The 26,946-nt window shown below is 39.5% G+C and overlaps 1 protein-coding gene across 2 annotated transcripts in view; it reads right to left on the bottom strand.

Moving 5' to 3' along the window:
• The window catches only part of SCAMP1 (secretory carrier membrane protein 1), a 105,525-nt gene extending 84,804 nt beyond the window's left edge, over nt 1-20,721 (bottom strand). For both annotated transcript variants that reach the window (XM_079918098.1, XM_079918099.1), the window contains exon 1: nt 20,518-20,721. In XM_079918098.1, coding sequence (XP_079774224.1) covers nt 20,518-20,574 — 57 coding nt within the window. In that variant the 5' untranslated portion in view covers nt 20,575-20,721. The remainder of the gene's footprint in view (nt 1-20,517) is intronic.
• Between the last annotated feature and the right edge of the window lie 6,225 nt (nt 20,722-26,946).

Genomic DNA, 26,946 nt, shown 5'->3' with positions numbered 1-26,946 from the left:
AAAAGAATGATTTAGGAAGATAAAGAACTGATATCTCTGAATTATCACATAATTAACATTTCAAATTAGTTTTTAATAAATGTAAACAGTGTTGAGGGAGCTATACTCTCTAAACTGGGAGAAAACTAACAAAACTGATGATTTAAGTAATAATGAATGACCTTTCAATGCCTATTAAGTATTGAGCACTTATTTACATTATTTCCAACCCTTTCTATGATCCTCCCTGGTGGATGGTATTGTCCCATTTTTCAGAAAAAGAAGCTATGGCCTTAAAAAAGAAACTTCCTCAAGGTTAAGTAGCATATATCTGAGATAAACTACGAAGCCAGGACTTCTAATGCCTATATATACTCTTTCCATCAGATATACAAAAAACAGTTTACCACAATCATAACTTTATCCAGAGAAGACACTGGTTGAGCTCGTTGCTTATTGATTCTAAAACTTTAGCAGGAAAATCTCACTTCCTCTCCAACACAATCAAAATGAAATTGTTGTAACTGTTAAGTTGGTTGCTTCTATGACAGTGGTTCTCAAACTTCACAAGCACTGGAATCACCTGGAGGACTTGTTAAAACCCAAACTGCTGAGGCCCACTCTGAACATACCTTGATGTGCAGGATGGTGGCTGAGAATTTGCATTTCTACCAAGGAAAGCATTCTGACCTGGTCTTATTTTATTGACTTAGAGGAATGTACTAGACTTCTGTATTTTACTAACTTTCAAGAATCAAGACATTCTTTAGAGTTTAAATATCCTTTTTGGACCTGACTATCCATAAAGTTATGTCATTTAGTCAAGCCGGGGCTATTCTGCTAACCCTTTAGTAAGCAACTTAACTCCATGGTCATGTTTCATTAAAAATCAAGATGCATTAAAGAAATAAATGTTTTTTCAAAGAAGAGAATAAGCAAATATTTTACATCTAGCATAATTAGCTCTTTTCTATCTTTAATCCAAGTTTCTTTACCAAACCCTCCAGGGTTGTGCACCTTCACTGTATTTCAACTGATTTCCTCCATCATGCTTTATATGTGGGACTTTCTCAATCACTGCCACATATAACCACAGGAAGATTCCAACCTGGCAAGAAAGTACTTTCACCTTCTGCTAGACATGAGGACATTCATTCAATAATAGTTTCTGCAGGGAACTAAGATCCTGCATGCCACCTGGCTCAGCCAAAAATAATAATAATAATGGTTTCCTCAATAAATATTTCTTGTGAATAACTCCAGTCTCTTCTCTGTATATATATATATATATCACCCTCAAGCTAAACAGTAGGCTAAAAACCAAGCCTACATGGATGACTGTGTACAACTGTACATTATGTATCCACTTACTGTATCTGCTAACACTTAATAGGTTTGGGTTTCAAAATTAACATTCAAAACTTTGTGTCTTAGGTACTCGTTCTAAAGCAGAAAAGAGGACTAGGTCTAGGAATTAGGAACTCTGGGTTCGCTGGAAATGACTAGCCTCTGCAACCTTAAGCAAGTCACCTAAACTCTCAATTGTCTCATATGTAAAATAGGAGAAATATGATAGATGACTGCCCTGGTCAGTTGCAGCTCTGAAATGTTATGCTATAGACTACAAGTCTTTTATTGTTTGGAAAGGTGACTGCCTGTATTCAACCCTCCCCACTCCACTAATGAAAAGCTGTAAACATTGAACAGGCACTTCATATTTCAACGTGACTCCGTTTTTTCATCAGTAAAATGCATCACATAGCTCATGAGCTACTACATGTAAAATGCTTAATACAGTTCCTGCACATGGAAAACACTTGTGTGATAGCTAAGGCTGTTATCATTATTACCAACAAAATAGGATCAAACAGAAAAAGCTGTCCATTTTTGATTAACTGAGGTATCAAAAACGTACAGACCATCCTATGTAATGAATAGGCCAAAAAACCACCACAGCCACCTTCTGAAGAAAGCAATCAGAGTTCTCCACCTAGCCTTGTGTCATGTGACCCCAATAGCTTAGCTACATGTGAAAGGATGAAGAATGGGCCTCTGTGCCAACGGCAGCCATTTTTAGAACTGGACATGAGGGAGCCTAGCAGACCCCAACAGAAGTGACTCTATATTGGATAATAACTAATCAATCCAATTAGAGCCTATTTGAATATGAGACATAAAGATTGTACTATAATCAGTAGCAGCAGCAGCAGATGACACTAGTTCATGGTATAAAAAAAGACAAATAGAAGCTACGTCATAAGAACATGACCAGAAAAGCGGCAGTAGGTTCAGCACCTGAGGGGAATGGCATTTACTAGAGTTGCCAGTGAGTCACCAAAGCAAAAAGAGGGCCAAGGGAGTTACTGCTCTTCTAGTTGATGAGGAATGACTGGTGTTAGAGGAGTTTTCACATGTTCCTATAGATCCTCAGAAGGGCCTCAGGAAGAAGGGAAAAGGAGGAGGAAGTGTCAGAGGGGCAGAAGAGGGGAAAAATGCTGGCAGAGATCAGCCCCCTAACCTTCACTTGAATCAGTGAAGCTCAATTTTTATGTTTTATAAATATTGATTTCACCTGAAAATGGTTTCCACTGCTTGGCAGGAGGGAGGTAAAGGGCAGGGGCTATGGATTGAGTAAACACCTTGTTAGCTCTCAGAAACTGTTTCATCACAGCTGCAGAGATCCACTGTGTTGGGCTTCCTTCCCTCCCCAAGAATCCAAAACAAACAGACCTCCATCACCTGAGGTGACCTGAGTGCATCTCCATGCCTTAAAACCAGAACAGGTGGAACCAATGTTCTTTGCCATTTTGTATTCCATTAAAACTTTATGGAAAAACAGTTTATTGCCATTAACTACATTTAAATAAAATCTTCTGGGTGAGAAAGATTTTAATAAGTATAAATATTTTCTGATGCCTAGTATACACACTGATCGCAAACATACTTACTGATCCAAAACTGCTGCTCAATCACTTTTTTTTACTCAAGTATAGTTGATTTACAATGTGTCAATTTCTGTACAAAGTGATCTAGTTACACATATATATATTCTTTTTTTAATATTCTTTTCCATTATGATTTAGCATAGGATACTGAATATAGTTCTCTGTGCTATACAGTAGGACCTTGTTTTTTATCCAGTCCATATATAATAGCTTACATCTGCTAATCCCAACCTCCCACTCCATCCCTCTCCCAACCCCCTCCCCCTTTGCAACCACAAGTCTGTTCTCTATCACTTCTTCATTTAACTCTAATTTCACCTTCTCTCCCTTCCAATTTAAAAGAGAGAGAGGAGAGTACAACTCTAATTTATCCTTTATTTTTCGTAGTGATAGATATTCCCCACAGTTCTAAAGTTTAAGCCAACTTGACAAAACCTATTTTAAAAACAACAACAACAACAAACTTCTCTTTATATACAAGTTTCATCTCTTTCCCATCTTTTCTCAGAATCACCCTATCAGTTACCCTTTTCTCTCACATGTTCATCTGCTTCCTCTCAACAGGATGCCTCACATCTACATTTCAAGTCTCAATCATCTTTAAAATGCACACAAGCAAAGAAAACCAAAAGCATTCCTTCAATCACTCTCAAGCTACTATCAGCCCCCTTCTTTCTTTCCACTTCTCCAACTCCCAACCCACACTCCCTCCCATTAGTTGCCAGTATTTCTCATATGTAAACTGCAATGGCCTTCTTACTGTTCCCCCCAATCTTCTGACCCCTTCCCCAACGTATTCTTCACAGTGATCCAGGATGAGCTTCTCAAAATACAATCTCATGTCACACCTACAGATTTGATGAACGTGAAGAGAACATATATTAAGTTTGGTTTATGCTCTCAATAATCGAAGAGCATATTTTGGGCCTATGAAAATTTACGAATCTTTGGGAATGGACGATGAATAACTGGTAAAATCATTTATTGGGATAGAGATTGCAAAGATGGGTAAATTCTTACCATCCACATAAATGACTGCTAAGGCACGAAGACAAGCTTTAAACCAGTGATAACCACTGACATTTTTATCAAACACAGCTAAAGCCCACTACCGCTGTAATATTATATTTTACCCACGTAGACCTTTGCTATATAACGTAGTGGCCACTAGCCACATGTAGCTCTTGAAATATATCTAGTCCAAATTGAAATGTGCTGGAAGTATAAAACATACCATGTTTTTGACTTCAAAGCACAAAACAATGTAAAATATCAATAACTGTTATGTTGATTATGTGTTGAAAGATATTTTGTATATACAGGGTTAACTAAATTATTAAAATTAATTTCACCTGATTTTTTTCCATATGGCTACTGCAAAATTTTAAATTACATGTGGCACAAATATTTGCATTCTACAGTGCTGATCTAGTCATTATAATTTATTCAAGAATGGCTAATAATTTCACTTTCATCCATTTGGGCAAATTCAGTATGTTACAAAAAGGAAAACTCAGACTTAAAGCTAAATTCCCTCGAAGTTTTTCAAAATACAAAAGATGACAAGAGACCTGATCAGAAGTTTTCCAAGCCAACGTTCTTATACAACACGGTAGCAGACTTTCACCATACTTCTTCACTTTCCTCACACTTTTTCACGATACCAGAAGACAATAATTTAAATATTTTTTAAAATTCAGAAAAAAAATGAATATTTACAATTCTATCAAGGAAACCTATGGGAAATTGAAGACAGCTAAAGCCAAGACAGACTGAAGGAGAGAGAAAGAATTCATCTAGTTTAGCACAATACTAGATTTTTTAATTATCTTATGTAATCCTCAGATCACCCCTATGACTTAGATTCTATATCCTTTCTTTCACTGCTGAGAATACTAGCTCAGAGATATTTAAGTAATTTGCCCAAAGTCATATAGTTAACAAGTGACATGGTCAAGATTCAATTTCAAATCTGACTCCAAAGACCAAGTTTTTAGAAGAAAATCTGATAAAGAATACAAATTTATGTTTCAAACAATATGTCTTCAAAAGAAAAAGGCTGAATTAAACACTGCATTGTTCCACAAAACTTAATCAAAATACTCAATAGCTCTGCTTAATCCAATCACTATTACACACTAGACTAGGCAACTTGATTAAACGAGAAAAGTCCCAAACTAGGGACTATGAGAGGTACTACCTTCAGAGAGTAAAATTTTTTTCCTACTCTATACTTCTCAAAGCTATTGTAATCATATGAATTTAAAACACACTGAGAATTTCAAGGGGGGAGGGGGAACTACTACAAGAAGCCATTAAAAATCTCCGCAAGACTCTAAAACAACATTTAGCAAAACTTCTATAACTCATTATAAAGAGTGCTTAATAATCACTAGGAATTATTCAATAAATCATGATGTTGAAAAATTAATATTCATTGTCACTGCAAGTCATGACAATCTTAACTCAAACCTGAGAGACTCAAAACTAATTTTTCATGGACCAGATCTCTCCTTAGTAAATTAGAAACAACTGAAGCAAACACACCCAAGCAGATTTACCTCATAAGTGCAACTTAAAAGTTAACAAACCACACCTTAAATTGCAATTTTTGTCCATGTTAACACCAGCATTAAGTGCCAAAAAAAAATTATTTCCCTATCTAGCCCCTCTACATTCTCAAGGAAGAATTCTTTGGAAACAAAACATAATTTCTGAACATAATATAATATGGTGAAAATTTCATCCAGATAATTAATGATCTATGGAAGGGACTTAAATAATATAGAAAGCAAGAAACTCTAGTTTCTTAGCCCACAGTGAAAATGAAATTAAGAGATCTGGTGCTTTCTATTCTATATTATATTGTGTATATATATGTTCTATTTTATATTGCCAACAGCACTCTGAGCAGTTGCTTTAAGAAATCCTCTATCCTTATTAAAGCCATTCATGGAATAGTTTTCATCCAAGTTCTGTAATTCCTGACTAAACTTGGAACTATTAACTTCTGTGTCTGAATTTTCCCATCTATAAGATGAGGGAGGCAAACTATAACAACACCTAAGCTTTCTGCCTCAGACTCTGCATTCAGGGGAACTGAGGCTACAATACCGACCAATTCTTTCTCCTTCAAAGCACTTAATCACACATTATGTCTCCCAACTCAAGTGTGGATCCTTAACATCAGGGACTTCTTCATCTCTGTATTCCTAGTGACTATCACAGTGTCTGATTCACTTTCAGTACTCCATAAATTTTTGGCTAAATAAATAATGTACTCTTGTTCCATTTTCAATGATAATAACCTCTTAAAGACAACTGAATTTGAAACTGTTTAATCCCTAATACAGCAATTACACAAAAACTTTAAGTAACTATAAAGACCTTATCAAACCGGCAAATACTACAGTTTAAATATAATGGTGATAAAGACTGAGAATATGCTTGGCCTGTTTTTCAAATTATGCCACTGGATCCACATTAACCATCTAACCAAAATAACAGAAAATAGTCCACTGGCAAAAGAATTAGCAAATGCCATGAGATATCACGAAAGTAAAGGGGTCCTACAATTCCAAACTGCATATTTATTATGTGGCACCATTTTTGAGCTACGTGAATTACATGAAAGCCAGACAAAAAAAGACAATATGTCTAAAGATAGAGCAGTGGCTAGAAACCTGAACAAATGACTTCTTAAACCAACAGGGTAAAGAACTGAACATTAAGATAGTAGCAAAGTGTCCTACATCTATAATAAATCCTTAAGAAAGGTTTTAAAAGTTAAGTAACTTTAGAGAACTGACATCTCTGACCATATACAAAAATTAACTCAGAATGAATCAAAGCCCAAAATATATGCACTAAAATTATAAAACTCTTAGAAGAAAACACAGGAGTAAATCTTCATGACCTTGGGTTAGACAATGTCTTCTTAGCTATAACACCAAAAGCACAAGCAACAGAAGAAAAAAACCGATAATTGGACTTCAGCAAAATTTAAAACTTTCCTGCTATAAAGTACACCATCAAGAAAATAAAAAGACAACCTACAAAATTGGAGAAAATTTTCACATATATTTGATAAGTAACCTGTATCTAGAATATATATAAAAAAACTTTACCTCAGTAATAAAAAGACAACAATTTTTAAATGGGCAAAGGATCTGAATAGACATTTCTCTAAAGAAAATGTCCAAATGGCCACTAAGCACATGAAAAGACACTCAGCATCACTAGCTATCAGGGAAATGCAAATCAAAACCATGATGAGATACCACTTCACACTACTAGAATAGCTATAATAAAAAAGATAGTATTGGCAAGGATGTCAAAAAACTAGAATCCTTACACTCTCCTGGTAAGAATGTAAAATGGTACAGCCATTTTGGAAAATACTTTGGCAATTACCAAATGACCTAGCAATTCCACTCCTAGGTATACATCCATACGTCCACTTGTAAAAAACTTGTACAAATATTCATAGCAGCATGATTCCTAACAGCCAAAAGTTAGAAACAACCCAAATTTATATTAACTGACAAATGTACAAATAAAATGTAGTATACCCATGCAATGGAATTATAATTTGACAATAAAATGAAGTCCTGATACATGCTATAATATGGATGAACCTTAAACACACGATGCTATATGAAAGCTACCAGTCATAAAGACTACATACTGTATGATTCCATTTGTATGAAATGTCCAGAAAGAATATTAGTGGCTGCCTAGTGCTGGAGAAGTTGGGAGGGAAATGTGGAATGGCTGCTAAAGGGTATGGGGTTTCTTTTTGGGGTGATGAAAATGTTCAAAAATTGATAGTAGTAATGACTGCACAACTGTGAAAATACTAAAAATCACTAAATTGTACCCGTTAAATTGGTGAACTGTATGGTAATATGAATTATATCTCAAAGTTGTGTTTTAAAAAGATAATCAAAAAAATAATCAGATGTAACATTTCTTGGAAGAAATGTTGCCAACCAGCTATAAATCCATGTCTTCAAAATCTAAGTACCAAATCGCTCACTGCCCTCATTAAATAGAGAAATGCTCATTAGGAAAGTAAAAAGGGATGGGGTAGGGGGATTGGCAAACGGGGACTACAATGACACCAGAGTTTGAATACTTACAAACTGGATACTTTAGTTTAGCATTCTGTTATATGGACTCATGAAAATTTCTTCTGAAATTTGAGAAATTGGGTAGCTAAAAGAGCTAGGCGCCCCAATACTAATGCACAGACATAAAAAAAAAAAAGGCTGATCACAAAGAACAGGAAAATATTGGTCATATGTCTGTTCAACTGACTGCCAAGCTCAAATGACCACTAATGAATGAGCCACTGAACTAATATCCTAAGGATGGGAGGACATCCCTTATTTCCAATAAACTCTCAAGAGATTTCTGCAACAAAAAGTTTATCATACATAGTGGTTCTCCACCAAGATTAATGAGTTTTCTGTCATTCATATTAAATACTGAAATAGCAAAACAATTACCGCTAAATGTGGCAAGCAAAGACCTGTGAAAAAATTTTTAAAAGTCTTAGTATTTTGGTCATATTATAGGCAGTCAACTTTTTTTTTTTAACATCTTTATTGGAGTATATTTGCTTTACAATGGTGTGTTAGTTTCTGCTGTATAACAAAGTGAATCAGCTATACATATACATATGTCCCCATATCTCCTCCCTCTTGTGTCTCCCTCCCACCCTCCCTATCCCACCCCTCTAGGTGGACACAAAGCACCACCGAGCTGATCTCCCTGTGCTATGTGGGGCTTCCCACTAGCTAGCTACTTTACATTTGGTAGTGTATATATGTCCATACCACTCTCTCACTTCGTCCCAGCTTACCCTTCCCCTTCCCCGTCCATTCTCTACATCTGCATCTTTATTCCTGTCCTGCCCCTAGGTTCTTCAGAACCTTTTTTTTTTTTTTTTTACATTCCATATATATGCGTTAGCATACAGTATTTTTCTCTTTCTGACTTACTTCACTCTGTATGACAGACTCCAGGTCCATCCACCTCACTACAAATAACTCAATTTCGTTTCTTTTTATAGCTGAGTAATATTCCATTGTATATATGTGCCACATCTTCTTTATCCATTCATCTGTCGATGGACACTTAGCTTGCTTCCATCTCCTGGCTACTGTAAATAGAGCTGCAATGAACACTGTAGTACGTGACTCTTTTTGAATTATGGTTTTCTCAGGGTATATGCCCAGTAGTGAGATTGCTGGGTCATATGGTAGTTCTATTTGTAGTTTTTTAAGGAACCTCCATACTGTTCTCCATAGTGGTTGTATCAATTTACATTCCCACCAGCAGTGCAATACGGTTCCCTTTTCCCCACAACCTCTCCAGCATTTATTGTTTGTAGATTTTTTGATGATGGCCATTCTGACTGGTGTGAGGTGATAACCTCATTGTAGTTTTCATTTGCATTTCTCTAACGATTAGTGATGTTGAGCATCCTTTCATGTGTTTGTTGGCAATACAATACATTTTGGAGAAATGTCTATTTAAGTCTTCTGCCCATTTTTGGACTGAGTTGTTTTTTTTTTTTTTGATATTGAGCTGCATGAGCTGCGGCAGTCAACTTTTAAATGTAGTTTTTCCATCTCAGATTAAACATATGTTTTACAGAACATTTATCTATTTATTTATTTATTTATTTTTGGCTGTGTTGTGTCTTCATTGCTGTGCACGGGCTTTCTCTAGTTGCAGAGAGCGGGGGCTACTCTTCATCACAGTGCGCAGGCTTCTCACTGCAGTGGCTTCTCTTGTTGCATGAGCTCTAGGCGTGGGCTTCAGTAGTTGTGGCTTGTGGGCTCCGGAGCACAGGCTCAGTAGTTGTGGCACACGGGCTTAGTTGCTCCACGGCATGTGGGATCTTCCCGGACCAAGGCCCGAACCTGTGTCCCCTGCACTGACGGCAGATTCTTAACCACTGAGCCACCAGGGAAGCCCCAAAACATTTTCTTATGAAATGATTTCTGGCTAAATGACCTACTCTTGTTAACTTAGTGGTTAAGCTCTTCAGACCAGTAATTAAAATCATACCACCAAATCCAAATCTACAACAATATATCCATGGGGAGAAAATGTTCAGAGTTCCAACTGTGACACCAGGGATTCATCTCCTGTTAGCTTCCCATGATGTCAAAAAGCAATCATAATCACAACTTTAAAAAATATTAGACTCAAATATAATAAAAAGAACACTAGATATCCTTTTCAAAAACCATCAACATTAAACAACCAAGTGTACAACTTTCCAACATTTAAACAAAGTTTACATCACAAGGTGATTTGTCATAAAAATAAAATGAGCTCTCATTATTATTACCCTCAGTTCAAGTTGTGATATATAATAGCTTCTAAAATCCCCACACTTTGTAAGACAACCAGTAATTTCTATGTTTTGTTTTTGTTGCTATTTGTTAATACCAAAAGTTTAAAAGTTAATAAAAATTAGAGTCTGCCTTAGGAAACATAGGCAATTTAGGGATAAAATAAACGAGAAGAATAAATAATCACATGTTGCAACCAAAGATAATCTTGCACCATAATTTATTTCCTTTATCTGTTATATTAAGAGCTTCCCATCTTTGTCTTAATCCAAAAGCTAAACTTCTGGAACTATAAGAAATGTAAAAAAATAAAAAAATAAATACTGAAGGCAGAAAAATTAAGCAATTTGCCTAAGGTCACCTAGCTAGGAGGCGAACAAGCAAATCTAGGCTGCCTGGTTCCAAAGCCACCCTTTTACCAACTCCCCTGGGCCACCTCTGTAAACTTCATTAACTTCTTCCTCTAAGCCCCCAGCACCAGGCTAAGAACACAGAAATGTTTGTCTGCAATATATATAGCTCACGGAATATTTTCTTATGGACTCAACTCTAAATGGTGGTTAAGTTCCCCCTGAGATTCAAATATAAACATTTCCATAAAATTTTTTTTAATCAAGTAGAAAAAGCATGTAACACTTCTTTGAAGCTTAGGGAATACATTAATTTACATTTTTATAATATGCCACTTACTTGTAAGCAATTCACTAAAATTTATGACTATTTGAGATGCCAAAAATTAGGTATGCTAGGCCATAAATAAAACCACAAGACTGGCTAAATCAACCACAAGAAGCATCAACAGCTTCGGGAAAATTGCTAAATGGTAGTAAAATTACACTAGTACACCAGCCCCTGCCGTGACTGGCCCATATTCTTGATGCTTTTTTCCTATCACCTACCACCTTCCACATATATTCCTCATCACTATATGAGAATTCTAACCACCATTGGAGGGTTCCCACAGATAAAATGACTGCCAGTAGCATATATACAACTCTGCCTTTGATTATTTCTCTTGAACAAAGTGGAAACATCCAGTATTTGTTGTGTACATATTGTTTTTTCTATGATGTGCATTGTTTTGGTTGTGTTTGATAAGAAAAAATCTTTACTAGCTACATATACTAAATCACTTGCATTCAAATGTCTGATTTTTCTTCTATTAACAATCAATTTAGAATTATAATGCATACCTATCACAAATCCTTTCTTCCTAGTCTGATCTCACCAATACTCAAAATGCACTACACTTTATAATATACACTTATTTGCTTTATTCTTTTAAGAGGTTCCAACAGTTCTGCTGACATGCAAAAAAAAATTCACTAATTCATCTGTACTCTGTAAAATAAATAGAAGTGTCTCTTTTAAAGAAAAGGAAAAGTATCAAGTTGGTAATATTGATGTATTTAGAATTACATTCTAAAAACAAGTATAAAACCCACTATTACACTTTTTTTTTTTTAAGTTTTGAAACAAGCAGAGATTAGAAGGAGTTGCAACACTAGCTCTGGCAATTTGGGAAGCTGGGAGAGCTAATATATATACTCTAGGGACTTCAGCAGGTATTTGGGTGCCATTTTGCATGAAATATGAAGGGCTTTTTAAACTAAAATATTTCATTTCTTTTGCAAGAACACAGATTAAGAATAGAGATTTTTCAACGAGGGTGCCAAGACCATTCAAAGGAGAAAGAACAGTCTGTTCAACAAATGGTGTTGGAACAACTGGATATCCACATTCAAAAGAATGAAGTTCGACCTTACTTCACACCCTATACAAAAATTAACTCAAAATGAATCATAAAGCTAAAATTAAGAGCTAAAACTATAAAGCTCTTGGAAGAAAACACAGGGATAAATGTTCATTACCTCAGGTTTGGCAAAGGATTCTTGGATATAATATCAAAACAAAAGCCACTAAATATAGATAATTTGACCTTAATCAGAATTTAGAACTTTTGTGCTTCAAAGGACATCAACAAGAAAGTAAAAAAGTAATCGACAAAATGGGAGCAAATATTTGTAAATCGTATATCTGGATAAAGGACTTATATCCAAAATATATTTTAAAAAATCATTTATAACTCAATACTAAAAAGACAAATAACCGAATTTTAAAATGGGCAAAGGATCTGAATAGACATTTCTCCAAAGATGACATACAAATGGCCAATAAGCACATAAAATATGTTCGACATCATACAGTCATCAGGGGAATGCAAATCAAAACCAAAATTAGATACTTCACACTCACTAGGATGGCTACAATTATTAACAGGTAACAACAAATGTTGACTAGGATGTAGAGAATGCGGAACCCTCATACACTGCTGGCGGGAATATAAAATGGTGCAGCCACTTTGGAAAACTGTCTGGCAGTTCCTCAAATGATTCGACATTGTTACCAGAAGACCCAGAGATGTTACTCCTAGGTATATACCCAACAGAAATGAAAACAAGTGTTCAAACAAAAACTTGTATACAGATGTTTATAGCACCATTATTCATAATAGTCAAAAGGTGGAAACAACCCAAATGTCCATCAACTGATGAACTGGCATTACTAATTCTTATAAGCACCCCATGCCAAACGCCAGGGAGGAGATTATTGAGATTGCTATCTGCATGCACACTTACAAGGATTTCTTGTGGCATTTCTTGCACAGGGAAGACACTTGGTACAAAGTCAAATCCAAACAACCTCCACACCGTCTTTTATGCCCATACCTATTAAAAGTTGGGAAATTTCCTTCTTGTGACTTAAAAACATCCCATAGCGTTTGCACTTTCATTACCACCAAAAACTAAGTACAACTTTAATTATATCACGTAGACCTCTTCTATCATTTTTATCTGCATTCGGTCTAAATACAGGTCTTTTTCTTTTTTCATAAATTTATTTATTTTTGGCTGCGTTGGGTCTTCGTTGCTGCACGCAGGCCTTCTCTAGTTGCTGTGAGCAGGGCTACTCTTCGTTGTGGTGCACAGGCTTCTCATGGCAGCTTGTCTTTGATGTGGAGCACAGGCTCTAGGCACGCAGACTTCAGTAGTTGTAGCACATGGACTCAGTAGTTGTGGCTCGCAGGCTCTAGAGCACAGGGTCAGGAGTTGTGGTGCCCAGACTTAGTTGCACTGTGGTATGTGGGATCTTCCCAGACCAGGGCTCAAACTCATGTCCCCTGCATTGGCAGGTGGATTCTTAACCACTGCACAACCAGGGAAGTCCCTAAATACAGGTCTGATTCTTTTTTTTTTTTTGACTGCATTGGGTCTTCATTGCTGCGCGCAGCTTTCTCTTTGTTGCACAGGCTTCTCAGTGCGGTGGCTTCTCTTGTTGTGGAGCACGGGCTCTAGGCGCGCGGGCTTCAGCAGTTGTGGCTCGTGGGCTCTAGAGCGCAGGCTCAGTAGTTGTGGTGCATGGACGTAGTTGCTTCACGGCATGTGGGATCTTCCCCGACCACAGATCGAACCCATATCCCCAGCATTGGCAGGCAGATTCTTAACCACTGCGCCACCAGGGAAGTCCCTACAGGTTTGATTCTATCACTATTTGGGCAAGAAGATATTGCTTTGCATTTACCTTTAGGCAATTCTGGTTGAAAGAAACAGACTCTGCACACAGAAAGAAGGATGCCAGGTTTCACAGAGGCTGGAATTCTTCAAAACATGGCAATATCTCTTGTAGTGCAAGAGCAGCTCGAATAAGGGACTGGAATTCTATAAAATGACCAGAAGCCCTGGTCAGACGATTCCTACTCTAGTGCTTCATGATTTGCATGATAGATAATTTGGCTCTTTCCTCATGTCTTTCCGTGGTTATTCCCGCTACAACTACCTGACTTTTTCTCTGTGCTCTCACAGAGAAAGATAGCTCCTGAGAAAGATAGCTCAGTTAACTATCACTGTTCTCGTTGGGGCAAAGTTTTTGGACCAAGCGATCTTATCTGCTCCTGATCAGCTCAAAGATTGGCTTCTGCTTGATAAGATCAGTCAGCTAAGACCAGCATGGCAAGTATCACACAGTAAAGGACATGATCACCTATGTGTAAGTAATCACTTCAGGCTGCTCCCTCAGTAGATGCTGGGGCTCAGAGCATAGCATCCTAGAACATAAACCCTCTTCTCTTGAGATGATCAGACTCAATTCCAATATCCAGTAGATTAAAACATGAGAGAATTTACGCATTCACAAAACGGTCCATAAGGGTACAAAAATGTAACAATTAGAGAGTTTTAAAGTAGAAAAAGAACTTGAGACACAAATCTCTTGCCTTAGCATCTGTGATAGGTCATTGAAATTCTGTTTGAATTCCTTCAAGTGCTGGGGAACTCCATACCAAAAGAGCATTATCAGGCTATTCTAATAGATTTTTTTAAATCTTTATGTTAGGACAAAATCTATTTTCATATAAACTCTGCCAATTGGCCTTTTTTTCCTGAAGCAAGAACACATTTATTCATTCAACCAACTAAGAACCCTTCAAGCATCTGTATATCTCAAACTTCGCTTTAGCCTTCTGTAGACTAAACCCATTGAGTAAACTTAATTTTCCTAGGACTTGATTCCAGACCCATGGTCATTCTGTCTTCTTCTTGGGAACAACCTATCTTGTTCAAACCAGTCTTCAAATACGCACTGGGAACTGAAGACAATATTCACTGGATGGACAAGAACAGAATATTGTAGATTCATTTTTAAGAACTGGTCACTAACTTCATTAATCCAATATATATTTTCAGGAACTACATAACACTGTGATTCATATTAAGAAAATATCCAGTAAGTTTCCTGGATCTGCATTCGACACTAGTAAATATTAACTGCACTCCAAAAAACCTTTCTGGTTGCGGGGACGGGGTGGGGGGCAACATCAGCAAAAGAACAGTTTACATTCAAAATTTTCACACTCACCATCATTTCTTTTACAATTATTGTAAAAGCCAAGGACCAAAATAAAACATGCTCAAACACTAGTTTTGTCTTTCAGCATTTGTGAGAGGTACCCCACCCACACTAGCAGCCTCCCATTGTACCTGCCTGGGAGCTTACACTGCCGTAGGAGATACTCAATCTAGACAAAAGGTTTTCACATATCTTAAGAGCGTTGATCCAGGGCTTCCCTGGTGGCGCAGTGGTTGAGAGTCTGCCTGCCGATGCAGGGGACACGGGTTCGTGCCCCGGTCCGGGAAGATCCCACATGCCGCGGAGCGGCTGGGCCCGTGAGCCATGGCCGCTGAGCCTGCGCGTCCGGAGCCTGTGCTCCGCAACGGGAGAGGCCACAGCAGTAAGAGGCCCGCGTACCGCAAAAAAAAAAAAAAAAAGAGCGTCGATCCATAGCACCCTGACACTATACCCTAAATAAAGAAGACCGTCTCAAAGAGAATTACAGATGTGTTTTAAGCGATAGTTTGAATCTATATAAGATTAACAAATTGTTAAGAGAGTTGTACCAGCCTGGACTAAAAGAAACAGAGATATTTCAAATTGAAAAGAGGTTTCTGGGCTCCCAATTTTCAATGGGAAGGAAGCAGACTGAAAATACTACTCCAGTTACAAACTGGAGTAATTTACAGAAGAGAAGGACTTCTCAGAGGGTAGAGCCAAAAGCAGAAGAAAATAAGATTAGAAAAAGACTTCCAAGGTAGTAGAACTGGGCCCTAATCAAAGAACTCTCATTGCCCCCAAAGTAGGGGACCCTGACTAATGAGCCTGGCTGGATTTCAGACCTGCTGTTTGTACCAGCGACTGCTACATGCCTCCCACTCCTCCATTTGATGGGAGTTCTATTGAGGTTATCCTGTACCTGTCTCACCATTTTACACTGGGTTTATCTTTTCAGTTCCTAGGTCTATATCAAGAGGGACAGAGTTCCTTTCATCAAGATGTGAAGTCTAATCCTCCCACTCCTTTTCTGAAGCTGGGCTGGTTTTGTGGCTTGTTTCGACTAAAAGAATGTAGTGGAAGCGAACTGACTCAAGAAGCCTTGTGGCTTTCACTCATCTTCTTGGAACACTACTACCACCACGTAAAAAGCCCAGGCTATTCCTAGGAAAGACCACATGAAAGAGCACCAATCGCTGCCCCCACTGACAGCCCCAGGTAACTGGCAGGTAGTTGAGCGAGGACATCTTAAACCATCCCACTCTAGTCAAGCTGCTGGATGACTGAAGCCACATGAGTGACTCTAGACAATAACATTTAAAAACAAACTGTCCAGCTAAATGTAGCTCAAATAACAAAATACTGAGCAAGTAATTTTTGTTTCAAGCCACTACATTTTGGGATTACAGTCAATCGTCCCTTGCTATAAGCAGGGTATTGGTTCCAGGAGCCCCCTTGGATACCAAAATCCTCAGATGCTCAAGTCCCTTATATAAACTGGTGTAATGCAGTCGGCCTCCATATCTGCGGATTTTGCATGTATTTGTTACACAGCAATAGGTAACTGAAACAGAGGTAAATAAAATAATGATGCATCTTAATTTGATAAAATATAATCAGCAGCTCAATGGACTCTTTTTAAAAATATCAACCTGAGGAAAAGACAGTGGGAACTCATGCAGTTCACATGAACATAAAATACCACAGACCATAAATTACTACCGCTATGTTCCAGATTAATGCTGAAAGATAAAGAAAAAATCCTTTCCTGTTGCTATCCAATCTCCAGTCTTAAAATTTTAAATGGCTAAGGGAAGAGTGGCATCCACTTTATTGTAAATGAAAACAAAACGGGTAACATCCTTGAATTATGGGTCTCTTTTTTTTTTTTTTTGGCTGCGTTGGGTCTTTGTCGCTGCGTGCGGGCTTTCTCTAGTTGCAGCGAGCGGGGGCCTCTCATTGCGGTGGCTTCTCTTGTTGCAGAGCATGGACTCTAGGCCTGCGGGCTTCAGTAGTTGTGGCTTGCGGGCTCTAGGGCACAGTCTCAGTAGTTGTGGTGCACAGGCTTAGTTGCTCCGCGGCATGCGGGATCTTCCCAGACCAGGGCTTGAACCCGTGTCCCCTGCATTGGCAGGTGGATTCGTAACCACTGTACCACCAGGGAAGCCCATGGGTCTCTTTTTAAGACAAAGTTTTCAATTTTCAACTTCAACTAAACTGTTAGGATACCACTGATATTACTGCAACTAAAGATACCACTGATATTACTGCAACTAAAAAGATAAATAAGAACACTGAATTGTACTCCAATTTAAGTAGATTATTTCAATAGAGAATTAATGTTTGAGGCCAAAATAAAATGGACAGTTGCTCAATTTTAATATAGAGTTCTTTTATTAGGGAGGAAGCATGTGAAGTGACAAAGCACTAGGATTCAGACAACCTGGGTCTACTCTTAGTAGGGTGACCTAGGGCAAACCACTTAATTATTTTTAGCCTTGATTCCTCAACTATGACCCTCCAAACAGCTACTATTAGCACTCTAGAAGATTCAAAGGTAACATGAACTTCACCAAATTAATAAGCTAAGAATAATATCATCAACTATAATTAAATACAGTTCCTTGAATTCCTATTAATACTACCTATTATTATCTAATTAAAGGCACCATGCATTGAGCACTGATAACACACTAAATGTATGTTCACCTAATCCTATTAACAATCCTATGGAGAAGGTACTATTGATATTATTCTATTCTACATAATAGTAAACTAAAGGTATAGAGAAGCTAAGTAACTTTCCAAGGTTTCACAGCTGGTCAGTGACAAAGCCAAGATTAAATGCAGTTTTGGGTTTTTTGTTTGTTTGTTTGTTTTAACTCTTGAGCCAAAACTTTTAAATACTACATGAGAGCCTCAAGTCCAAGCTCCAACCACAAGACAAGACTTTTGGTGAAAGAAATGCAAACGGAGAATATATAGTGCCATCAGCAACTGACTAGGAATCAGGTGACCTAAATTCCAATGCCAATTCTGCACTACCTACGCCTCGATGTAAGACAATGGGCAAGTTAGCAACGGAAATCAAATAGTTCTTAATTAAGTAGAAATTAGGATGGTTGCCAAATGTGAAATATATATTTTGAAAATACAAACTTTATTTTTGAATACTGAAATATTTCAAATATTGAAAATAAGAGCAGATTTGAGAAGAAAGATGACGATAAGGTAACACAAAGATGCACCTGAGAACTTTTTATATGTAAGTAGAGAGGACCAGAAATGCTATTTCAAGAATCACATTTACATAGAAGGAAACCAACAGTAGAAAGAAGAAAGAATATGCTATAAATGTAAAGCTTTACTTTGAGAGGAGGAAGGGCAGCTGAATTTAAGTAGAAAAATCAAAGGTCAGATACACAATGCTCTGACAGTCACTGAAAATAGGGAAAGATCATAAACAGAAACGTGTACAACCAAGTCTTCTTTAGGCCTAAATTATCCATCCTTTGAGGCATTTTATGAACCTAAATAATCACTGTCCTCTGAATGCACCCACTTATAAAGAACAAAAAAGTTTATAATTTTATGCCACAATGAGTATTTAAAGCTACTTTTGGGTTTAGAATTATTACAGCAACCTTCTGTACAGCAGAAGAGGAAAGTGTCATGGCAACATTACTTGTCACAAAAAAGCAGTCTGGGCTAAGAAGCCGACAATGTCTCGCCCTAACAAGAGAACTAGCTACGTAAATTAAGCCAGGAAATGGAATGACAGAAAACAGCCAAACTGTCAGATGCTGAATAAACAGCACCAATGAATTATTTGAATTAGGAAGAGCTAACAGGTTCTTAATGTTATAACCTCAAAATATTCTAAAATAATACCCGTTTGGCAAGTGATGAGATGTCTCTTTAGAATGTTTATGATTTAAGAATAATCCGATTTTCCACAACATGGGATGATGGAATACTAAACTTCTGGGGGGAAAAAATTCTACTCAAAGTATAACCATATCATCTTTAAAACCTAAAAGTTTCAGGCCAGGTGTAGAGAATTTTCTTAAGTGCTATTAGAGGCAAAGGAATAGCTGACTGAGTCTATTCTACATTTCTACAGTGAGTCAAGCTGTCAATAATAATCAGAATTATTTACTTAAGATAATCCTCCATGAAATTAACAGGCAAACGATCAGAAGAGGGATGTTTTTCCTTTTCTAGAATTCTTAATAAGAGATAAAACCAGGAGTAAAAGAAGAGATGTAAATTCAACAAGCCAGAAGTGACCCTTGTAGGACCACAAATTAAAGTTACTATTGTACCTAACCAGGAGAAATTAACCAACTTCGAGCAACAGAAACAAATTACACGTGCTAAACAACAGCACTCATTAAGAAACCTGGAGTGGTACTTTTTAAGGTATTTATATAGACGTTGCATTAACTTAGGCGCAGATAATGAACACCTTAGTCGTCTTCCTTTGCCGGTTTCTATGCCAAGCCCTCTCGAAGCTGGGATCCAAAAGGTATACTCCAAGAAAGAAAGCAGCTCATGTGGGAAATGGTATCCTCATACAGCCCAGAGAACAGCTGACGCACAAGGAGCTTGGAAAATATCCCGTCGTTTACCTTACTAAGAGCGGTTAGGAAGGAAGATGATCGTCCACGTGCACTATTGTTTCCAGGTGTGTTTATTTATATTTAACTTACGCTTTGTTATCAGTACCCTCAACCTCAGGCAAATGGTGGGGAGGAGGGGTGGCAGCGCCGCTGGTGGCACCTGGGCGCAACGCAAGTTTAAAAATTAAAAACAAAAACCTTTTATTTTTAATTGCAGCGTACTCGGTGCCCTCACCTCTCCTCCACATCTCTGCCATCACCCACGCAGCTCCTCTCAGCGCCGCCTCGGGTCCCCATGACAACCCCTCCCAAGGGTGAGCCCCCCTCCGCCGCGTCCCGGCCCCCGCCCCTGCCCGGCCAGCCACACTTACCTGACAGGTGACAACTCCACCTGCTCTAGGCTCTCACTCTCCCCGCTCCCGAGAGGCGGGCCGGGAACCCCGAAGCCCCGGGAACCCTCGCTCCCGAGCCAGGGCACGACCCTCTCCAGTCGGGGACGCGGGGAGGGCCGGCCGTATGGGGAGCTCGGTAGGTTCCACTCCGACCCCAAAACGAGTGACGCGTGGGCCGGAGCGCGACCCCGCCGAGGGGTGCGGCGGCCCCGAGCCCCTGTCTTAAGGGGCTGAAGGGGGCCGAGTGGCGGGCGCGAAGGAACTTGTCGGTTTAAACAAACAACGACGCGTCACGGTGGCGGGAGATGCTGGGGACGACGCTCACCTTGAAAGGGTTGTTGAGATCCGGGTCTGCAAACGGGTTACTATCAAAATCCGACATCTCGCGCTCGGCGTCACCCACCCGACCCAGGCGCAGAGAGAGACAGAGAGGAGGCGAGGCCGCCGCCCCCCTGCGCGCTCACGTCGCCGCCGCAGCCGCCGCCGCCGCCGCCGAGCAGATCCGGGTGCAGCTCGCGAGGCCACCCAGCCGGCCGTGCCACTGAGCATGCCCGGTGCGACGGGCTGCCGGACGCCGGCGCCGCTCCTAGTTCGCCATCCCGTTCCTCCGAGCCGCACTCCAGCACTCCGGGCTTTAAGTACGACCGAGTAGGAACTAGGGGCGAAGGAAGCTGGGAACAGTGGAAGAAGCGCGGAGGTGTTCTGTGTTAAGCGCATTTGGATGAGCGGAGCGTCCGGCTGGACTTGGTTGTGTTATCGATTTAAAATCGGCGCCGTGTGGCCAAGCATGAGTTACGGGAGAGGTGGCACTTTGTTGGCAAGAAAGACGTACACTGAGACCACTTCCCCAGGTTGGGAAGGCTGCTTGGGACGCAGGCTGCACACCTGGGGAAGGAGTGGCAGCTTAACTGGGCTCAGAGGCGCGGAGACCTAGAGAAGCTCCGCACCTGTAACCACAGATAATGCCCGGTGGGGCCTTGTCCTCACTAATGAATTTCGCACACCCCTGATTCCACCTGGAAATCCCTGCCTCCCGTCTTCCGGTTTTTTCCGACTCTATGTTGTTGCTAAATCACGGAGACCAGCCGTGGTGCTACCGATCCGGACCGGCTCCGCAGACGTTTGGGAAAGAGAGATTCAGTACCAGGGTCCGGCCCTTGGTACCGTTCTCCAGAATCTGCAAAATGGCTACTTCTCCAGAAATGATCGCGGGGTGGCACAGGTCCAAAGATCAAGACCCTTAAGTTAATGTTAGTGGGTGACAAAAAGATGCCGTTTTTGTTTTCTTTCAAGCATTCAGGCGCAAAATATACACTTCTGATTTTTTCCTATCCACTACCCAACACCAGAGATTACCAAAAAATGAGTATGTGTGTGGAATTTATTTGTACCATTCGTTGCCCCACCCTTGAACTTAATGAGGGGGCATCTCTTTCCCCACTTCTCACCTTCCTTTTGCTCTAACAGCAAAACACTTAGCAGATAAAGCTATAAAAAGCCAGAATTATTTTCCCTTGATAGGTGCCCAAGAATTGGAAGGAACTAGAGTTAGTCTTCTTGGTCTTCTTGCACTATTCAAAATCATCTGGGAAATAGTTTCTCCCCACTGTGAAAACACTAGCTAGTGACGATAGACAAAAAAGCACATCTGCTGTAATCTCTCTTTGGCGGGATCCAGGTTGGGATATATGACAAAGAAGCTGCTTCTAGGCAGCCGACTAGGACTGTCAACTAATAATCGACAACAGACTGGAATGATCGTGGCCGAGCTGCAAGATTGTGGACATGAAAAAGAGCAAACCGTCTATTGTGCTTGCCCTCCTATCCTCAGCAGCTGTCAGGAGTCTAGTTTATAGCTGAGTGCTCAAAATATGCGGGGGGTTCAAATCCCAATTCTGATACTACTTGTGCTACCCACGTCACCTCTCTGAGTTTGTAAAGGGTTATTTTAGAATTAAATGAAATGAGATAGAGAAAAGTGCCGTGCATGTATATAGTGCCTAACAAATCCTGTTGAATGTTTGAAAATGCCAAGGGAGCCCAGTCCATTGTTCTTATGTGTTTTACCTCATGGCTCCTGAGCTTGACCTTGCCCAGCTGATCGACTTCTCCCACCACTTTGGCCCTCACTCCCTCCACCTGTCCTCCAAATGACTCAAATAATCAGCAGCTATTTATTATGCATCTACTATGTTCCAAGACAATGAAGATCAGCTGAGCCTGCATTGCAGGATGGAAATTTCCAAGGAAGCTGTGTTTACAGCTAATGATATTAGCACTTAATGCAAAGATTTACAGATTTCATTGTTACAGAATCACTTGGAATTTATTTTTTTTTAAAGAAGAGGTTGTGGGTAGGAGTTTATGAATTAATTAATTTATTTTTGCTGTGTTGGGTCTTCGTTTCTGTGCGAGGGCTTTCTCTAGTTGTGGCAAGTGGGGGCCACTCTTCATCGCGGTGCGCAGGCCTCTTACTATCGCAGCCTCTCTTGTTGCGGAGCACAGGCTCCAGACGCGCAGGCTCAGTAGTTGTGGCTCACGGGCCTAGCTGCTCCGTGGCATGTGGGATCCTCCCAGACCAGGGCTCGAACCCGTGTCCTCTGCATTAGCAGGCAGATTCTCAACCACTGTGCCACCATGGAAGCCCCCACTTGGAATATTTGTTAATGATGCACCTCTCCATATCTCCTGTCCCTGAGATTTGGCTTTACAGTAGGGGCCATGGATCTGCATTTTTTATTCTATTTTAAATGTCTTTATATATGAATATATTCCTTTACATAAATGCATAAATGGGTTCATAGCATACACACTAGTGTTTTCACCTTTTTAAAATTTTTTTTTATTTTTTGTCCTCCTTCCTCTCCCATATGTTAACAACCCAGTATGTTCCTTTCAATATTCTTATAATACTGTATATCTACAAGCACATAACGTAACTCACATAATCATATACAAACATATAATACATATGCATGCAGACATGCTTATACATAGTCATACAGAATTTTGGTATTGTCTTGCAAAAAGGGGATCATTTTTCTTTTTTTGCAACTTGTTTTTCTCACTCAGTGGCACAGTTTCTCAGTGAGAGGGGAATTGGCAGAGACAGTCTAAAGTTTCTTACCCCAGTACACCACATAAATATTATCACTTTTTATGTGTACCATTACTATAAAGGTGGAAAGTGTTAGGAAGCATAGCTTAATGGAAATCCCTCCAAATCAATAACCACGTGTCTAATTTATTCTTTTTAACAATTACCAGATCAGCATAGTTAAAGGACCCCAGGTGATTCTGATAGAGGTGATGCAATGACCACACTTCAAGGACACTGATATAAGGATATTCAGACATACAGTCCACAGGTGAGCTTATTAGAACCTTTCATGAAATTTAGAATCACAGGATAGGAGAATTGAAAGAACCTTTAGCCCCTCTCACAGCCAAAAAAGAAACTGAGTTTGAACAGGTTAAGTCATTTGCCTCAGTTACAAAGGAAGTGAACGGAGTAACTAGGAACAGAACTCGAGTCTCCCAACTCACATTTCAGACATTAAATTGATATATTTGGTTGGTAATATTTCATATAGGAAGAAGAAATGCTATGTGCAAGGTAGAGAGAAAGCATACAGGAGGCTTCATTCGTTGGAGTAGTTCATTTTTTAGGAGCTGCCTCCTAAGTTTGATAGAGCAAAGAATGAAGAGTCAAAACTACTTGCTAGATCCAGCTCTACCATAAACCAGCTGAGTGACCTTGATCATATCAGTTCACCTCTCTGACCTGAGTTTCCGTACTAGTCAGTCAACAAGTATTTACTGAGCACCTACAAAGTGGTGAACATTGTTTTAGGTGTTGGGGGTAAAGCAGTGAACAAGCTGTAAGGGAGGCTCTGTTCCCAAGAAACTTCCTAAAAGGCCCAGAACATGGCTAAATGGTATCTCGGGTCCTTTAAACAGCTAGAACATTCTGTTAATCTGTGCCAGTGACCCACCCCTCCCTAACTCTGTTCCTTTTTCTCCTTAGGGAATGCTTCACCCCACCATCATGCTGCTTCTCCCTCAGTCTGACAAATTTAATTTGTGAATCCTTTGGGCAAGGGCTATAATCTGAATTCCATGTTTTCTATACTGACAGCCGGTGAGTATTGAGAAAATGTCAAGTTAGTTATATTTCTTACCTCAAAAGTTTCACTGGGCTTCCCTGGTGGCGCAGTGGTTGGGAGTCCGCCTGCCGATGCAGGGCACACGGGTCATGCCCCGGTCCGGGAAGATCCCACATGCCGCGGAGCGGCTGGGCCCATGAGCCATGGCCGCTGAGCCTGTGCGTCCAGAGCCTGTGCTCCGCAACGGGAGAGGCCACAACAGTGAGAGGCCCGCGAACCGCAAAAAAAAAAAGCAAAACAGTATTATAGTGAAATATATAAATTATATAGTAAATTGTATGGTATATAATGTATACTACAATATGTGGTAAATTATATAGTAATAGTAAAATATATAAATATAGCAATATTAGTAATATGTAGTAATATATACAGTAACATATAAATGTAGTAAAATAGTAAAAGAAGCATTACAGTCCTGTGACTTTTTTGGATATACTATTTGTTCTTGTGTGAACAGACAGAAAGAAGACTACTCATTTTTATCTAGGTACATTTTCAGAAAACTGATTTTGGTTTTTTCATGAACCATCAATTATATAACCATACTTGATATGACCTAATGTCTATGCAATTTCATAAAAGTCTTCAAAGTAAGGACAGTTTATAATGCTTACATTGCAAAATTAGGCATAAATTTTCAGGGGGACTCTTATAAGTGAGGAAATAATCAGAGCAATCTAACCCACTTTCTCCCATCCAAGTACTAACCAGGCCCGACCGTGCTTAGCTTCCAAGATCAGAAGAGATCGGGTACGTTCACGGTGGTGTGGCCCATTTTCTGATCTCCTGAAAGAAATACCCCAAGTCTGATGATTAGGACTTTAAGGAAAGAAAGATTGCTTTCAGGTTCTCCCTTTACTTTAATGTTGAGAATTTTAAGAAAGAAATCAGATTTATTTAAAATGGCTATTCTCTTCCTTACCTCATGAGAAGAGAGGGTAGAGACAGCTAAAATTTCTTGAATGCCTGGTATATGTCAGGCACTGAGATGCTGGAGGCTCAACAGACATTTTCTCATATGCAACATACCTTTGGGAAGTAAGTATTATTATTTCCATTTTACAAATGAGAAAATGGAAATTCAGAGAAGTGAGTGAATCTGAAAGTAATTTTTTTTAACTGTGTGCTTTTTATTTGGTTACATAAATCATATGTAAAGGATTCAGATAATCCAGAACAGAACATAAAGTCCCCTTTACCATTCCCTCCCACGCCCAGCTCCCAGTGCCTCCCTGCAGGTAACCACTGTCAACAAACAGGCAGCTCCCTTCCAGTCCCCTTTCAACGCCTTTACACTCTTACACACGTCTTTTATGTATGTTGGACCTTATTATACAACTGTTCTGCAACTTCCCTTTTTTTTAATTATTTTAAGAATTATGTTGAGAAATAGAGGCCTAAAGCTGGGGGTTTGTGTTGTTTGTCCTTGCATTCTACATTAGGCTTTATTATATTGCCCAAATGGAGAAGGCCATGTTGGTTTTTTTTAAAGAAGTAGCATAGTCTTGTTGGTTCATTAAGCATATGACATGGTAACTCATGCTTGGCCAGTGTCCAGCTACCAGATGACCAGGGAGAAATGGTGACTGGGTTGTGGATAACCATATTCATAGTCTCTGAGTCTGAGAACCAGAGCTCTCACCCAACCCCCACTGCATAACTGCCTTCATCTGCCCAGTTCATGTGGGGCAGCTGCCACAGTTGGCTTCCCGCCATTTGTGGCCTCAGGAACTTCGATGGTTCTGCCTGCCTCTTGGCATGGTTAGAGGCTCTAGAGCCGAGGGAATACAATGTTCCTCCCATCAACACCAGTATGGACCTGCTCAGACCTCATACTCTCCAGAGGTCTCAGGCAAAGCACTGGGTTTTCCTGGGGGATGGGCCTTCCCCAGGGAGGTTCTCATAATTTTAGGGGTTTTTTACAATGATTTGATGAATCACAACTTTTCCATTTGACCTTCTCTTTAAATTTTTACAGCCCTTCTCTCATGGAACCTGACACACATTCTCCTGGGAGCTTGGTAACAAGACAACAGAAAGCCACCACACAGTGTTGCAAGCAAACTGTCCTTTCATCCCTGACCACCACCATTATCCCTGGACCAAGCCTGGATATCTTGACATTCTCCTACCTCGAAGCATCCTCCCTGGTCCAGGGTTGCTTTCTAAGGTCAAAGCATAGAACTGTTCCTTTTCTTAGTTCTAAAAGCTACTTAGTCTGAGAACTGGGCATTAGCTCCACCTTATCATTCACTCCTCCAGAAAGCCTAGAAAGTCTCAGGCATGTGTAAGTCACGCAAATAACAGGAGATATGCAAAGTAGCCTCTATTATATCATCCCAGAAGTATATATCTCATATTGAGCTATAGTTAAAGAAATTGGAGAGCTTTATCTTTCAACTATCAATTTCGAATTTCTCCCTTTCTTTGGCACCTGCAAATAGTCTTTCCTGGCAACTCCTACCGAGAGAATTAGTTGCTCCATCCTCTGTAGAACAAGAGAACTCTGTTTATACCTTCATCATCTACAGATATTATTACCTTGTATTAATAATACAAGAATTGGGTTTGACCAAAAGCAGGAT

The sequence above is a fragment of the Stenella coeruleoalba genome, assembly GCF_951394435.1.
Source record: "Stenella coeruleoalba genome assembly, chromosome: 3".
Classification (NCBI taxonomy): domain Eukaryota; kingdom Metazoa; phylum Chordata; class Mammalia; order Artiodactyla; family Delphinidae; genus Stenella; species Stenella coeruleoalba.
This window is presented reverse-complemented; position numbering and strand designations above follow the sequence as displayed.